Source organism: Perissodus microlepis, chromosome 10, assembly GCF_051167445.1.
Source record: "Perissodus microlepis isolate ML-2025 ecotype Zambia chromosome 10, ASM5116744v1, whole genome shotgun sequence".
Taxonomy (NCBI): domain Eukaryota; kingdom Metazoa; phylum Chordata; class Actinopteri; order Cichliformes; family Cichlidae; genus Perissodus; species Perissodus microlepis.
Window position 1 is genome coordinate 31,720,842 of NC_140470.1, and position 17,566 is coordinate 31,738,407.

At 40.8% G+C, this 17,566-nt stretch overlaps 1 protein-coding gene and 4 non-coding genes across 5 annotated transcripts; 2 read left to right on the top strand and 3 right to left on the bottom strand.

Annotated features, from left to right (window-relative positions):
• Positions 1–1,115: 1,115 nt before the first annotated feature.
• On the bottom strand, positions 1,116–1,187 carry trnae-cuc (transfer RNA glutamic acid (anticodon CUC)). The gene has a single exon. It is a non-coding gene; the product is annotated as a tRNA-Glu (tRNA).
• A 416-nt stretch (positions 1,188–1,603) lies between these two features.
• trnaw-cca (transfer RNA tryptophan (anticodon CCA)) lies at positions 1,604–1,675 on the top strand. The gene has a single exon. It is a non-coding gene; the product is annotated as a tRNA-Trp (tRNA).
• A 1,284-nt stretch (positions 1,676–2,959) lies between these two features.
• On the bottom strand, positions 2,960–13,111 carry ncf1 (neutrophil cytosolic factor 1). The gene is made up of 11 exons (XM_084941008.1): positions 13,019–13,111; positions 12,745–12,825; positions 12,568–12,643; positions 10,321–10,489; positions 10,182–10,240; positions 9,598–9,720; positions 7,161–7,268; positions 6,955–7,072; positions 6,367–6,465; positions 5,514–5,689; positions 2,960–4,110 (listed from the first exon to the last, which is right to left on the bottom strand). Exons 1-11 carry the CDS (start codon positions 13,088–13,090, stop codon positions 3,947–3,949), a joined length of 1,245 nt encoding a protein of 414 aa, XP_084797134.1. The 5' UTR covers positions 13,091–13,111; the 3' UTR covers positions 2,960–3,946.
• A 3,009-nt stretch (positions 13,112–16,120) lies between these two features.
• trnav-cac (transfer RNA valine (anticodon CAC)) lies at positions 16,121–16,193 on the top strand. The gene has a single exon. It is a non-coding gene; the product is annotated as a tRNA-Val (tRNA).
• Positions 16,194–17,493: 1,300 nt separating this feature from the next.
• trnav-aac (transfer RNA valine (anticodon AAC)) lies at positions 17,494–17,566 on the bottom strand. The gene has a single exon. It is a non-coding gene; the product is annotated as a tRNA-Val (tRNA).

The following is a 17,566-nucleotide window of genomic DNA, read 5'->3' on the forward strand; positions in this document are numbered from 1 at the left end:
TATTTTCACTTTGTCCCCCTTCAGCATGATGAATGACAATATCTGAAGCTGGTTCTGCAGTTATCACACAGGGAAGCTCTTTTTCCCCGTGCTTGCCAAGTGCTGCTTATAAGGGATCATCTGATCATTGTGGTTTTCTCTGTCTGGTGCTGTGGGGTCTTTACTTTAACTTTACTTTGATCTTGCCTTGAGATGGCTGCTGTATAAATGAAACATATTTTTCAGTCACTGATGTCACATGCATACCTAAACATTAGTTTTGGAGGTCATAACGTTCCTCTCCCACAGTGCTGGGATTATAGCTGGACCTCAAGGGTCCAGGCTCCCCAATAAATCACTGTCCCCTTTAAGCTGAATTCTGCTGATATACAACTGATAACAACCATATCACCAATAATCACTGAGGAGGACACTGATGAGCCCATGCTAGGGTGACCATATTTTGATTTCCATAAAGGACACTTGGACCAGTCATGAAGAACTTTAAAAATACTGTTTGCTTCAAGAAAACATTAACATATTTAAACGATGCCTTCTCTGTGTGGTTAATGAATTATGAAATAAAAAATGTCTTTATATGCTTTTACAAGTCAACAAGTGCAAAAGAAGAGGACGGTTGGTCACCCTAGCCTATGCAGACAATTTGCTTCTGCAATCTAAGATAGATATTTTTACACTTTTATTGCTGCTGTTATACAATTTTATTTATTGATTCGTTGATTTTTGTGAATACCAGAGTGACTTGATCCCCCCCGTCATAATTGGTTACCCATCCACTGCATATGGTGTCCTGCTGACCCTGCTCCTCTGACAGGTGAGAGACGTTTCTAATGTGAAACTGCGTTTTTATTTTGAAGGGAAGTTTTAATCACCTGACTTCCTCTTCTCGCTTTATTAATTCTGAATGACTTGTCTTGCCCTTATGCAGCAAGCCAGAACACGCAATCTCTCTGCAGGGAACATTAAGATGCACCAAAGATACAACAGCCTGAGAGTATCTTTGCTTTAGTGAATCTTGTGCTGTGCATACTGACATCAATAACTAAAGAATCACTTTTCATTTTAAAAAAAAGTTTGTAAATTCATGTTATTGAAGCAATATTATAAAACAGATGTTCCCTGACCGGGAATCGAACCCGGGCCGCGGCGGTGAGAGCGCCGAATCCTAACCACTAGACCACCAGGGACAGATATCAGTCATCTCTCACCAGTTCAATTCATAGTACAGTACATATACGTTATATGAGATGGTTATGTGCAGTAGCTAATATTAATCAACGAGCAGAAGAACTGTTCATTGTCTTTTATATCGGTACACTGACGGCGACACAAAACTAACAATTCCCTTCACTTTTAACTACTTTAGAGCCCTGCTTTTTAAGCGTTGCTTAGCCATTAGCCCTTCGCTAGCGGCTTTCGCTAGCTTTACCTTTCAGAGCGACAGCGACGCGACACATGACGGTGGCTTTATGTCGCTTTTGTTTCGTGATGCTACAAATGACGGTAGCACGTGTCTTTTACTGTGATTTAAAATGTAAAAAAAAAAGACTTTAGCATGAATGGTGCTTATTCATATGACCATATACCCACTCCATGCACACAGGACCTCGTGGCGCAACGGTAGCGCGTCTGACTCCAGATCAGAAGGTTGCGTGTTCAAATCACGTCGGGGTCATCCTGTTTTTCAAATTTCTTTTCCCTTCATAATTTTACATCAAAATTGTTAATTGTTTAGGTTTTATCAAACAAACTCAAAGTGAAACAGTCACTAATTATGCGAATACGTAATGATGGCAGTATGTGTGGTGGACTTGTGTGACATGTATACCTATATAACTATATACACTATATATAGATAGAATTGTTGAATTGTTTTGAATTTGCATTGTTTATATTGTCTACTTTATTACTTAATGTTTTCTTTATTTTAACCTTTGTGTACAGCGCTTTGTGACTGCCTGTCTACGAAAAGCACTTGATAAATAAACCTTACCTTATCTGCACTGAACATATATTTTAACTTCCATGTACAGTCTTAAGCACATGGTTTATTAAGGTGGTACAGTAACAGGGCAGTTAATGTAAGGAGAGAATTTCTCCTGAATAACTCACTCTCCAGATCCGGTAACTAACCTCTCTCAATACACACTCAATGTCTTTCATGCAACACAACCAAAACAGTAACATTGTAACAGAGATCCTGAGCACATCACAATAAAATATCATACAATATAATTACTCACACACACACACTTTGAACCTACACTGAAGTGTCTTAATGTATGAGAATCACTGTGTTAAGCATGTAACCTATGTAGTTATAAGATTGTATATTATAAGATTATGCCACTTGCTGTGTAAGATTTAATAATTAGGATTTATGTGTGATGTTTTACTGTGTCATGACCTATTGTGATAAGCCAAAGCCAAAAGCGTAGCCAGTCCTGACTGGCCTCTGGCCAGGACCTTGGCTGCTACCTGACCCTGCAGCTGTGTTTGGCTGGAGGACGGGTGGGAAAGTTACCCTGCAGCAGGGGGCGGGGATACTGGTCCCCATATATTAGAGGACCAGAGGCGTCCGTCTCTGTGTTGCTCTGCTGTCTGTGCTTAAGGCTGTACACCTCCGGGGTTTGCTTTGCTTGCTTTCTGCTATGTGTTATCTTGCTATACATTGTATGTATTTTCTTGCTGTTCATATGATTCGGTGTATTAAACTCTGTTCCAAGAATTCTGGAATTTTTCCAGAGCATCTGTTTGAATACCTTGATTTTAACTGGATCTAAAAAAGTTGGATCTCCACATCGTTGGTGGGAGAAGGTATCAGGATGGCTTTAAAATTTGCAACCACAGATGACTGAATCACCAAAAATTACATAAAGAGTTTCATGTACATAAAGCACACGTGCTGTGCAATGGCCTTTATTTTCTAATAAAAGTAAATTACCCAATGAACACCTCGAACTGTTTTTTATACTTTATAAAGCAATTTACAAAAAAATAGAGGTATGACAGTCAGAGTCGCGTAACATGTACACTTTAAATAGGACAACAAGCAAATGAAAAGGTGAGGTGATGCTCCACAAATGCAGGTATTTACTCACTCCGAAACCATTTTTTGTTCTGATATTTGACATAAATTAAAAATAAGCTTACAAATGACAACAAAACAAAGCATTTTTACCCCCAGATAACTAATAAAAATGTGCCAAAGACACGGTTATTCTTTTATCACCAAAGTTCCAAATTTACATGTTAATGGTGCAGGTGGGTCAGAGTTCCATTACTGCTTATAATCATAATAAAAATTAATTGTGTTATCTTTGAGATTAACATCTACAACAGACAACCTGCTATTCAGACCTGTTTGTGAGGGGCAGCCAATCAGAAGAAAGCTGGCTTAAAAGAGGAGGAGCTAAAACAGCTTATGTTAGACAGAGGAGTAACTTAGGAGCTGCGCTCAAGCCCAGTGTAAGACAAACAGGCATTATTTTGGACTTGAACCATACAAAGCTGCTCTAGTAGTCCAAAGATATAAAACATGGAGTCTTTAAAAGATAAAGCTCTGAAACAAAATGTACTGCTGCCTAAAGTCAAACCACGTAACTTTACACTCATTTATTCTGACCGTCCATCTGTTAGAAAATATGGATTATTACGCCACTGAAAATAATTCCCGAAAAAGACGTTTCGTCCTAAGAAGTGAGGAAATGTTTGAAAGGCTGAATTAAAGACGTGTTCACAAACCAATGAATAACTTACTGACACGTGGCTGCTTTTTGGTCTTTCCATGCGTTTGATGGCAGTTAGAAAATTATAGTACATTTCCAGCCCTTTTATCCACACCTTGTAATATATCTAAAAACTCAAAACATGAACATCTTCTAAAACTAGGACTCTTGTTAACAAAACGGCTCTCTAAGGATTGCTCCGTCAAATCTTTTTTGTGCTAGCTTGAGGAGCTGGACTGTGGCTTGTGGATGCTGACTTTCTTGCGGGTGTTGTCGGTGCAGCGCTCCAAGATGAGCTCTGGGCTGGGTCGGGGAGGGATGACCGGCGCCTCCTTCTTTAGCTCGCTCTCCGAGCTGGTGCCGGACATCTCGGGAATGTTATCTGTGAGTCAGAAACAACAACACGAGCAGGTCAGCCCGGGGTTCGAGGAATAACATTAAAGACCAAGTTCACACTAACTGAAACAGAAGTGTCACCAGTTGTTTGGTTTTAAGTGTCTGGTTGAGACTCCTGTCCAGAGGTGGCACAACTTTATCAGAGACATTCTGTAGTTAAGTAGAAGTACAGATACGAGTGTTAAAAAATACTCCAGTAACAGTTGAAGTACGTCACTTTGTTTTGCAGCATGTTTGATAATATAACTCGTCTCAAATGTGTTAAAGCAAACAAGCCTGTTTCAAAAATGTAGGGAAGAAAAGTAAGAAGTAGTCGGAAGACAAACTACTCAAGTAAAGTGCAGATACCTGAAAAGTCTACTTAAGTACAGTAACATATGTATTTGTACTTCATTAGTTTCCACCTCTGCTCCTGTCAAATATTGTCCGAATTCCGAATTTGTATCACAAGAACTGTTCATTAATGTATTCCCAAGACTCTTAACACGATGTTTAACCACCACAAACATGTACTCAACCTTCGCTCTGAATTCAAGTCTACCTTTAAACCCTAAAACAAGCTTCCAATCCCCAAACAGGCCTTTGAAGGAACCAAAACGCTCTACGGTTTACTCTGATGGTTCTAATAAAGATAGCTGGACATCTCAGTGGATCGTTGGCCTCCTCCTGGGACTAAAATATTCCAGTATTATGAAACAAGTTTGAATCCATATTCAACCTGTCAAAGATTTTTATGCCTTTTGATCTTCCTCATGCAATCGTATGTCTGGGCTTGGTGTTGGTAAAAGGTCTCTCTGTGGCTGAGATCTGTACATGGTTTTTATGAAGTTTTACCCATTTAGCCATTTAATTCCATTCATTCTTATTGGCTGAGGACTGTCTAGTTAGCGCTCTCTGTTGCGCATCTAACTCAGTTGTAACAAACCAACCATTTTGTTGCAAAATGGGATTATGAGGAAGTCAAAAATTTGTTTTTATACATCAAATTACCTGCAAGTGATGCAAAGGAGCACAGACTGCTGTCCTGTTAGAGAAAATTACAAATATGTGGAGAATTCCAGTGTGTGTGAACATTTTTAGTTCGATTTCCATCATGTGGAGCTTGCAGATAGCGTACGGTTTCCCACATACATCCCCCTGTATCAGTTTCAGCCATGCCTCAAAAGCTTTCTGTTTGCGGTAGCATATTTGCTTTGACACCTCTAAAATGAACGAACTGAAAAACAATTAATTTAACAAAAACAACAACAAAAAAAAAAAACCTTTTAGCATTTTTTCAAAGACTTTAAAAGAGTAGATGTTCAAACATGTGAATACTGCTAAATTTATGTTTTATTTACTTCAGAGATTTTAGACTTTTTAAGACAGTGGTGGACACGTGGTCATTACCCTGGTTCTTCCTCTCCTTCAGCGGGGACTTTGCTGCATTCTTGGAGTTCCTCTGTGGTTCGCTGAGCCGGCTGCCTTTCTGCTGGAAGTACCGGCGGCTGTTCCGGCGGTAGGTTTCCTGGCTGAGCCGCTGGCGAGACTTGTTATGAATGCTCTTGGCATTTCTGATGGTCGATCTGAGGGAGATAAAGGACAGGTGGTGGGTTTGTTAAGTGTTTGGAACAGCTGCAAGCTGCAAAAAAGGTGAGGTGATAGACTTTGTTTCTTCTTGGGTGGAAAACAGTTTGCAAAAGTTTAGTATTAAATCTGAGGCTCTTGGAAGATTTCTTCCCCTGTAACTGGTCCTTTGACTCAAAAGGTTCAACATCCCCTGAATTAATTTATCCCGTATTTTAGCATTTATCCAACCTGTATCCATCGCTGAGATCAAATATTTAACCTGAATCCCTCAATCCTCTTTGGGAACCCCAGTGTTTTAACCTAACTCATAATGGGCATCTGGGGGTAACAAAACCTGCAAATTGTAATTACACAAAATTGGTAATATTATCTGTTTTTATTACATAGCTGCTGATTTCCTGTCAGCTGTGGCAGATTAAAAAGCAGAAAAATGACCCAGACACCCAAAAATAACTCCTTGCAGAGCATTTCCTGGAATTTCTAACTCGATGAGCACATAAGCGGACCATAAAGCAACAAGGAGAAATGAAATCACATCCTGAGGGTTTTTTTTACAACTCACTTCCCTTTAATCTGATGTTACACAATAAAATGCCAGTATGAGAATGGAGGAGGCACTGCAGACCTGGCAACAGAAACCAGCTCATTATGTATTTTAAGACGAGGCACAGACCTGCGAGGTGGTGGCTTCTGCCCACCCGGGTTCAATCTCTCTCTCTTTCCGGCCTTCGACAGAAACATAGAGGGGAAATATCCAGTCTCGTCTCCTTTCCTGTACAAAACAGCAGTTTAAGAGGAAAAAAAGGTTCAATGAACTTTACAAATGTGGAATTAGTCTCAAACAACAGCTTTTCTTTAACTTTATAACCCTAAAGTGCAGCATGTTAGAGAAATACACATTAGGCAACCTGCTTTCTGAGTTGAGCTGAGTGTATAAAAATATATTTTTTAAAAACTGTCTGTGCAGTCTGTATGGTGTCATACAGAAAGGGGATATCCCTCATATGTTCATCTCAGGTACACAGCTATGGCTGTAGGCTGTCTTTTTAGGAGAACAAGCTCCAGCTTCTTATACCAAGACCAAGTCTTGGTATAAGAAGCTGGAGCTGGAAACAAGCAGAGTGGTTCCATGTTAAAAACTGAGACCGGTGTCGAAGTACAAAAACTCTCTGAATCTGTGTTTTTTATGAATGCAGAGTCTGTGAGATCAAGCGTCTGTTAAATGTACTGAAGGTGCTCTGAAGTGAAGGACTCGTCGTACCTTACGACCCACCACCCGTCCAGTAGCTTGTGGATGACCTCGACAGTTTCACCGACCTCCAAAGAAATCTCGTCGTCCTGCTCCGCCTTGTAGGCCTGGATGGTGATGTGCTCGTCTCCTGCAGTGACACACAGCATTTTATATGAACATGTGCCTAAAAGAAAGAGTGCCACAACCCACGGCAGATTAAAACCAGAGCTTCTTGCCTTCGTAGTTGGGTTCAGCGTCCTCGGCCTCGTCCGGTCCATCCAGAGGCTCCAGGTATGACGCGGGAATCCAGCCTCGCTTTGACTCATACTGGCAGAACCACCAACCTGATCACAGCAGGAACATCAAGTGTCACTCAGTAAGGCTTGAAATTCGAGACCAACATAAATTATTCAGCTAAGTGTTTACTGAGGTCAGCGTTAAAGTGAGAAGATGGGTTGTTTTCTATTGGCTTAAAAACAAACCCCCTGGTGGCCATGAGAAAGAATGCACATTCAAGGCACTTCTGCACTGGCTTCACCTTTCAGACTTTCTTTTATATACGGTGTGTGATACTCAGTGTTGGTCAAGTTACTTGAAAAAAGTAATCGGTAACTAATTATTGATTACTTCCCCAAAAAAGTAATCCCGTTACTTTACTGATTACTTATTTTCAAAAGTAATTAATTACTTAGTTACTTTTTAAAAACGATTTACAACCTGAATAGGTGATAAAGCGATAGATCTTTCAGCCCAATTCTACATTTTCTACTTAATCCATCATATAAAATGTAATCAAATGGAAAAGTCTCTTTTTAAAACTTGTTTTATTAGTTTTAATCTTTTAACTTTATGCATCAAGCAAAAATTTAATTATATGCAACATTCTCTGACTGGAAGAAATTAGTTTAATATTTAAACCTATTTTCTGCACATTCCAGCACATAAAATATTTTTATGTGTGTGTTTACACTCACTCTTTCAAATAGATGCAAGTAAAACACAGCAGAAAATAAATAAAGTCACAGACTAGCGGTCCTGTTGCTCTATTTTCACCTGTATAGCAGGAGTGGTGTAGGCGGAGGTTTACCCTGGTGCAGGTGAGCCGCAGCGGTCAGTGGAAGAATCCGCGAGTTTCTCTGTGAGTTTCCCATTACGTCATAGCGCACTCGGTGCTTGCTTGGAAGTTTAGGGGTTTTTTTCGCTGTAAAAAGAAGTTTTCTTCCCACGCACAACGGACACTAATGTTTTTGTCACGTTTTACAGAATCAAACTCAAAGTAAGGTCAGTACTTCCACGCTTTAAACGCTGCACGCTCATACTCTCTCCCGCACTCGATATATTATCCATTGTTGATCTGCACACAGCTGTTTTCACGAAAGTCGCACTTGCTTACGTCACTGTCATGAGACATTCTCGCAAAAAAATCACGGTTTTAGTAACGCAGTAACGCAGCGTTCCTACGTGAAAGTAACGGTAATCTAATTACCGTTTTTGCAATAGTAATCCCTTACTTTACTCGTTACTTGAAAAAAGTAATCGGATTACAGTAACGCGTTACTGCCCATCTCTGGTGATACTGTGACTGGAAATACTGCAGATTCTGGACCAAAGTGGCATAATTTAGAAGTAGGAAACAAGAGCTGAAGTAAAAGTCAGAGTGGTAAAGGTGGTATTTAGATGTCTGTGTAGGTTTTCAGTCATCCGGGTCATGCTGAGGAGCTTGGACTTCCTTAATTTTCTTGAGGATGTTTCGTCGCTCATCCAAGTGACTTCTTGGATGAGCGACGAAACATTTCTCCCACTGAAAACGTTACGTCCAGATAAACAGAATCAACCTTTTGGGATTTACTTACCTGGATGATTGAGCGTGCATCAAGACAGATCGCATAACACTCTACTTAAACCAATTCGAGCCACCATCAGAGCAAACACTTTTGTTTTCCTTCTGCATCTGCAAGCTACTTTGCAACCTCTCCTCCTTTTTCAGGCAGTGTCACCATAAAACTTGACTAACTGTGCCGTAACACCAACTTCCTGTTTCTCTAGAATTTATCATCACTGAATAGTAAAACAACAACAACAAAAAACCCATTCAGAGTATTTGTATCTTTTCATTTTCCCTAACATAGGGATTTCAAATCTGTACCTTTATTATAAACTCTGTACTATGCTGTTTTACGTTTTGTCTTTTTTACCTGCAGACATGTTTGATTATTGTTGTTTTTCTTTTTACTGAAATTAAGAAAGAATGTGGGTAACTAATGTATGCGTAATCCCAGTGAGTCAAAAGCTTTCCTCTAATATCAGCTCATCGCACTGACTTCTTTATATGGTCGTTTACTGCAGAGACAGCACGACCAGGAAATGATGGACGTGCTGCTCATAAGAAATGCCCTTTGGTAGGCTTCCTTTTAAAGAAGAATCAGAAGAAACATGCAAAGTTTTGGCAGGCCAGAATTAAAATGTATATAAAAACCAGATGTGTGGTAAAATCACTAGTCACTCGAGAGGTGGGGCTAGCAAACCAAATAGCAAGTCTTAATTTTCACCTGATGTGGTTTATAGAAAAAAAAAAAAAAACAATCACTGGCAAATAAAATTTTCAGGGAAAAGACGAAGGCTGTAAAATTCAGAATAACAAATAAACTCTAAAAGATTCAGTTGTTTTATCACCGTTCTCATTTTTCTCCACGATTTCCACCAGGTCACCGGTGTGCAGAGTGATCTCATACTTGGTCGACTTTTTGAAGTCCGCAATCACTCTGTAGGTGTCCAAGATGATGGGGGCGGAAATCTCTGAGAAGTCAAACACAAGAATCTGTTTTAGTCTCATTAAAAAGACCTGCAACATCTGGATGATGATGTCTTCCAGTTTCTGAACATGTGCCCAGTAACCGTGTGGCCAAAACAAATCACACCCAACTTTTGTTTTTATTAAAACATTTGATCAAAGAGCTCACAGTCTGTTTAGAAACAGAGTTATGAAGGAAAATCTTGAGGTGGGATCAGGAAATAGACACGTTGGTCTCTCCAAGTTTCTTTGCAGCCCACCTTTTCCTCAGCTCCTCCCTTTCAGGGTCTCTGATCTAATCAGTGTCACATCTTTTGTCTGCTCTGTCTTGCTGCTTTCCTTCACCTTTTAGAAGGACATGGCTGCCATCACACCAAATATAACTGCTGCTTCTGACCATAGTGGTCCTGAATGAATTACAGAATGTAACACGTGAATAACAGAAGGCTGTGAGTGTGAGTCTTACCGGACGCCACGTCTCGAGCCTGGTCTCTGGACACCAAAAAGGTCTCGGCTCTTTTCAGTCTGAGGAGGAAAGGGTCATTTATACATCGTTCTATGTTTAACTGCCGTAGCGTAAACAGAGACGTGCGTGATGTACTGACGTGTTTGGGGCAGGCGGGTTTTCATCCTCTGGTCGGACCTTGAAGAAGCTGGAGAGGTGTTTGCAGCGGGAGATGTGAGGCGGCAGGCTGATGACCTTTTGGCAGTACTCAGCCAGGGTGCTCTTCGTGGTTTCTCTTGACTTCTCGCTTTCCCATAACCACCGAGGAGCTGAGGACAGAAACACAGTCTGTGTCTTTGGGGTAATGTTTTCTATAACAACAGGAAACTGTTGTTCAAAGATCCATGTTAGGTCCTCTTTTATGCTCAGTAAATGCTACCAACTTTTCACTGCTAAACTGATGACACTCAATTTTCTGCACCTGCAATAACTGAGGAAGAGCTTCCTGTTTGGATGATCTACAGTCAGTGTAAAAGATGCAGAACCTGTGGCTGCAAAGAGACATCCAGCCTTGGCCTCAGTCAATGCTTTCTGTAGCAGAGATGTCATCCATCCATCCTTGCAGGGCTACTGCACTATAAAATGTCAGATGGGTTTTTCCACCCATCTGTCTGAATTAGATGGGTGGAAAAACATGAGTGGTTGGATGGATGCTACGAGATGTGCCAAGTTGTCAGCTAACTTATCTTTAGGAATCGCCTTCTTAGTGCTACAATACTATATTATACGGAGCCCCGCAGGGGACATGGGAGAAAAAAAATTAAGACGGACTTTTGCGAGATCTCGCAAAACTAACTCGGGATCTCGCAAAAGTTTTGCGAGATCTCGCAAAAGTTTTGCGAGATCTCGCAAAACTAACTCGGGATCTCGCAAAACTAACTCGAGATCTCGCAAAACTAACTCGAGATCTCGCAAAACTAACTCGGGATCTCGCAAAACTAACTCGGGATCTCGCAAAACTAACTCGGGATCTCGCAAAACTAACTCGAGATCTCGCAAAACTAACTCGGGATCTCGCAAAACTAACTCGAGATCTCGCAAAACTAACTCGGGATCTCGCAAAAGTTTTAGCCGCATTCTTCGGAGGTCGCCAGCTCGAAGCCGACCGGGAGGTCGAGGCACTATGTGCCGGGAAGGCGGTGTTCCTCCCGGCTGTAGTAGGTCTCGACCTCCCGTTAGCTTCGAGCTAAGCTAACTCGGGATCTCGCACGGACCGGTTTCTCGCAAAAGTCCGTCTTAATTTTTTTTTCTCCCATGTCCCCTGCGGGGCTCCGTAATATTACACTATTGACCTGTGTTATCTTCTTGAATTTTTCATACATTCGACTAAAGAAACGGGAACAGACGATGTGTTTGGAGACAGACTGCTGGTCCCTAAAGAACCTATTTAAAATTGGTTCTTTGCCAAACTGTCCGTTTTGTGGACACACATCAGTGGTTTATTTGAGTAAGGTGCATTTTTTATGCTTTAATGAACTTGACTGAAACTGAGTAAGAAAGCAGCCGATGTTCAAAATGTTGAAAGATCTTCAGAAAACCTGGAGAATGGCTTTAAACTACAAGAAGGTTTGGCTGTTTGGAAGCAAAATATAACGAAACATTTGCACTGTAAAAAAAGACTCACCTACTTTTGCATCTCAAACATAATATATTTACAAGATATATTTAAATATATTTATACAGATGTAGTTTTGTCTTGTCCTTCACGTCGCAACAGCTGTTTTGTAATGAAAGTTTCATAAGAGGAGTGTATAAGGTGGCAGTTCTGTTTTCTTTGAAGAGGAACAGAAAATGACAGTGAAAACGAGGACTCGCACGTTTCTGTTTAAAATGAAAGGATCCAAACTTCCAAAAATCAGACGGGAAATGCCCTAAAATGTCTCTAAAAGTCTGCACGTCTCACAGCTGCTGGCTTTGCTCGCTGTGACCAGTCAAAGTAACCTGTGTGTTGTGTCACCAGTGCAACACGCTGCTCTGACTCGTGTTGCCATATATTCTTCGGAGAATTAATCACAGTTCTCCCACTTCTTCTTTTTCGTAACGTATTTTTTCTCCTGTATTTAAATTTCACTTTAACTGCTGCTCAAGAGCTGCATTTTGACACCCGCTGATTTCAGCTGTGTTGCGTTTGGAGGAAAAGCAGAAGTGAGCCCGGCTGCAAGAGTCTGATAATCACAGGTGCTTCCTGAAAGCGGAGGGGTTTTACACAGAAAAGATACGACTGGAAATGATTCTTTTAATACTACTCTGTGGTTTCATATGATTACCTGCTGAGGTGTTGATTTTGACATCTGCAGTGTTACATATAACTAACTTACCTACAGTAGGAGAGCTTCCTCTTTCTTACCTGGTAATGAGGGGATGATTCTGTCTCTCTGTTCTATTTGACCGGACTCGATGGGAAACATGTCCTTCAAAGATTTCTGTGATGAAAACAAAATATTTTTGAGCTCTGACGACTGAACTTTATTCTGTCCAAACGTTACTGAGCAGAGCCTTTATTTCGTGGTGCAGATGGACTTACGTGGAAAGTGTGGATTTCAGGATACGTCCTGTAGATGAGCTTCTCTGAGAGGTCGCTCCATTTCACCATCAGCATGTACACCTGCACACATTTAAACAGCATTTAAAGGCACAAACAGAGGAGCTACTTTCACAGTTCATCAGACGTTTAAAGACTCTCGACCCTCAGAAATGAACTCGGTGCTGTTGGTGATGTTAAAAAAGATTCTACACTCGGGGTTTTTAGGACTTTATCTGAGTTTTAGGGCAGCAGAATAAGATGTTTGCAGCCTTACGTAGTGCTGACTCGGGAAGAAGCGCTTCTCGTAGCCCAGCAGCTCCAAATGCCTGACGTAGATGTTCTCCATGCTGAGAAGCAACACACCAGCGGAGTCCAACTGAGCTGAAAGACAACAGAGGCGAAGCTTTTATACTGTCTGTGTGCCACGGCAAAGTTTACTTCCTCTTTGTGAACATTTCAACACAGAGAAAAAGAAAGAAGGGAATTCTGCTGCTTTCACTTCTCAACTGTAATATAATTTTTATGATAATAATTATAGTAAGAATAACGCCTGTGTTTGTTATGCTTATAAAACTAAAACAGAGTACAAGTGCTTTCAGATTTACTAAACGCACACAGGTAATTACTGCACGAGTTTCTCTTTCAGAGAGAAAACCTCCAGCAGGGGAGGATTTACAGGGAGTGCAGAATTATTAGGCAAGTTGTATTTTTGAGGAATAATGTTATTATTGAACAACAACCATGTTCTCAATGAACCCACAAAACTCATTAATATCAAAGCTGAATGTTTTTGGAAGTAGTTTTTAGTTTGTTTTTAGTTTTAGCTATTTTAGGGGGATATCTGTGTGTGCAGGTGACTATTACTGTGCATAATTATTAGGCAACTCAACAAAAAACAAATATATACCCATTTCAATGATTTATTTTTACCAGTGAAACCAATATAACATCTCCACATTCACAAATATACATTTCTGACATTCAAAAACAAAACAAAAACAAATCAGCGACCAATATAGCCACCTTTCTTTGCAAGGACACTCAAAAGCCTGCCATCCATGGATTCTGTCAGTGTTTTGATCTGTTCACCATCAACATTGCGTGCAGCAGCAACCACAGCCTCCCAGACACTGTTCAGAGAGGTGTACTGTTTTCCCTCCTTGTAAATCTCACATTTGATGATGGACCACAGGTTCTCAATGGGGTTCAGATCAGGTGAACAAGGAGGCCATGTCATTAGTTTTTCTTCTTTTATACCCTTTCTTGCCAGCCACGCTGTGGAGTACTTGGACGCGTGTGATGGAGCATTGTCCTGCATGAAAATCATGTTTTTCTTGAAGGATGCAGACTTCTTCCTGTACCACTGCTTGAAGAAGGTGTCTTCCAGAAACTGGCAGTAGGACTGGGAGTTGAGCTTGACTCCATCCTCAACCCGAAAAGGCCCCACAAGCTCATCTTTGATGATACCAGCCCAAACCAGTACTCCACCTCCACCTTGCTGGCGTCTGAGTCGGACTGGAGCTCTCTGCCCTTTACCAATCCAGCCACGGGCCCATCCATCTGGCCCATCAAGACTCACTCTCATTTCATCAGTCCATAAAACCTTAGAAAAACCAGTCTTGAGATATTTCTTGGCCCAGTCTTGACGTTTCAGCTTGTGTGTCTTGTTCAGTGGTGGTCGTCTTTCAGCCTTTCTTACCTTGGCCATGTCTCTGAGTATTGCACACCTTGTGCTTTTGGGCACTCCAGTGATGTTGCAGCTCTGAAATATGGCCAAACTGGTGGCAAGTGGCATCTTGGCAGCTGCACGCTTGACTTTTCTCAGTTCATGGGCAGTTATTTTGCGCCTTGGTTTTTCCACACGCTTCTTGCAACCCTGTTGACTATTTTGAATGAAACGCTTGATTGTTCGATGATCACGCTTCAGAAGCTTTGCAATTTTGAGACTGCTGCATCCCTCTGCAAGATATCTCACTATCTTTGACTTTTCTGAGCCTGTCAAGTCCTTCCTTTGACCCATTTTGCCAAAGGAAAGGACGTTGCCTAATAATTATGCACACCTGATATAGGGTGTTGATGTCATTAGACCACACCCCTTCTCATTACAGAGATCCGCATCACCTAATATGCTTAATTGGTAGTAGGCTTTCGAGCCTATACAGCTTGGAGTAAGACAACATGCATGAAGAGGATGAAGTGGACAAAATACTCATTTGCCTAATAATTCTGCACTCCCTGTAAAGGAATGATAGAAACATGATTTCCTTTATTTACTTTACATTGTCCGTGGACTCAACCACGAGACGTGTCCCCTCTGCGTCCTCCTGATGCCTCGTGCGTTTGGAGGGTTTCTTTCTGGACTTTGCTGTGAATGAATGAGGGCGAGATGACAAACTCTGATCTCCTTTTCAAACGCTGGATGAATTACTGTAATAGCTGAAGGAGTCACGCTCCAACCTTTTTTGAAGAAATGCTGAAAGTTCAGAGTTTCCCTCGTTTGTTTTTCACAACCTTCCAGAAAGGGAAACACAAACTCCAGCAGCTGATTGTGTGGGCTTTCAGGGGGGCTTTGAGCCGAGCTTGTGACATGCCAGAGCTCTTGCAACAGGACAGGAGGAACTACCACATTTCCGAAAGAAACACAAACAAACACACATGGGTGAAGTCACGTACTGAGAGGTACGTGGGTCTGCTTTGCCCACGCTTTTCTGTTTACATATTAGTGAGACGGTAATAAGTGACTGTGAGATAAATTTAGATGAATGAGATCATTTTCAGGCTGTTTCATCAGTAATGGGGGTCATATTTGGAAAAGGCTGATGTCGCTGCTCCATGTGACACATCCTCAGTCACATTGCTGTCGCTCAGATCAGGCAGGACCAACATCTGAGAGCTGAATCAGCTACACACGGTATGTTTCTGTGGCTTCGCCTACCCTAACACTGGGGGTCACACAAAGTTGAACCAAGGTGAAAGAGGTGGTGTTGGCAGCATCTGATCAATCAGCTATTGATAAGTGTGCTGGCAGCAGAGCGGCAGATTTCACAGAGGAAGACCAGAATACACTGTGGGAGAATCTGATTATTACCTTTATATAAACATTAAATTAATGTGTTCATTTTTGTTTCTTCCCTCGGTGTGGGTTAATACTCTGAGAATAAAGAATAAATATAAAACGGTGTATAAGAATCTATATTCAACACAGCCCGGCAAATACTCCCACAGCCCGTTGGACGTCTTTGGAAAACACGAAGAAGGTCTCGCACTTCGGACTTTAGATTGTTCAAATTTACTACTATAGAAATAAATATGGTTAACTTTGTTTCTTTCTGGTGATACATATTTTTTGGCTACGTCACGAAAGCCAGCACTAGCAGTTTCCGTAGTGTAGTGGTTATCACGTTCGCCTCACACGCGAAAGGTCCCCGGTTCGAAACCGGGCGGAAACATGTTTTTATTCCTTTTTCTTTTAATTCTCGATTTTTTTTTCTCAAATTCAAATATATCATACATATATAGGTTATAAAAACTAAATAGGATGGGCCGACATGTTTCACAAGAAAAACACATCAGTGTGATGTCCAGGAATTACTTTAATTTTGATCACACAGCAAGAAACAGCGCCCCCACAAACACGCGTGTGGCCACAAATATATTACACCGGTACTGACAAGGTTTGAGCACATATCAGCGAGATAGTATTTATTAAATAAGATCATACAGTTTCACTTTAGTCTTCCTATGACCTTTCATCATCATAATCATCTTTATTTGTGAAGCACTGTAAAACAACCACAGCTGACACAAAGTGCTGTATATTGGAACTAAATGATAAAATTCCATATGATAAAAATAAAAGAAAAAAAAGTAAAAGATTTAATTTGTTAGTTAATAACTAATTTAAATACAAATACAAGAGAAACTAAGTCTCATTAAGGCCAAAAGCCTCTGATTTGGCTGTGCAACTTAAAACCAAGGTCAGTAACACGGGGTTAAAAAAAACTTCCAAGGGTCCCAAATCAACAGAGGAGGACTCACGTAGACCAACACTTCTGTTTTATTTTCATTAATATTTAAAAAGATTAAAGCCAACCAAGCTTTAATGTCATCTCGACATGTCAAGATGAGATCCCATCCTTCTGCTTTATATATAATTAGATTGTACATAGGGAAAGACCATCTCTGAATCGAGGAGGGGGCCTAAGGGTACATCTTTTGCCATCTTACAATGCTGTGATTGCAGCCATTCCCCAACTCTCTGTGAATGGGACTCATGGCCATTGATCAGTGGTCTTTGATCAGTGGGTTTTGGTCAGTGGTTGTTGATCAATGGTCATGAGAATTTGCATAATTATGATTAAGGAACTGACCTCTCAGTCCATTGTTCCTTCAGTGGGCTGGTTTCAGTCATTACGCAAATTTACTGTTTATAAGATTGGAAACCTGCAGTCAGCTGAGACTGAAGAAGTCACTTGGATGAGTGACGAAACGTTTCTCCCACAAAACGCTACGTCCAGATGAACAGAATCAACTTTTGGAGATTTACTTTCCTGGATGACTGAGAATGCATCAAGACATAGATTGTACATCATTTGCCACTACATATCAAATAAATATATTATTATATTGAGAGTATCATAATTTTGTCGTCACTTTATAAATATAGCCTTTTCACACGTCACATAATACAGTATGTTTGTTTTATATTAAAAAATAAATAAAAACGGGAAAAAGTCGTCCAGCAACAAGTGTTTCCGCCCGGTTTCGAACCGGGGACCTTTCGCGTGTTAGGCGAACGTGATAACCACTACACTACGGAAAC

Coding starts and splice junctions, on each gene's coding strand:
- ncf1 (XM_084941008.1), bottom strand. CDS start 13,090: ATGGAGAACATCTACGTCAGGCATTTGGAGCTGCTGGGCTACGAGAAG. Junction 10,241..10,320: donor AACCCGCCTGCCCCAAACAC/GTCAGTACATCA, acceptor TTTCCTCCTCAG/ACTGAAAAGAGCCGAGACCT. Junction 4,111..5,513: donor GAAGGAGAGGAAGAACCAGG/GTAATGACCACG, acceptor TCTGACTCACAG/ATAACATTCCCGAGATGTCC.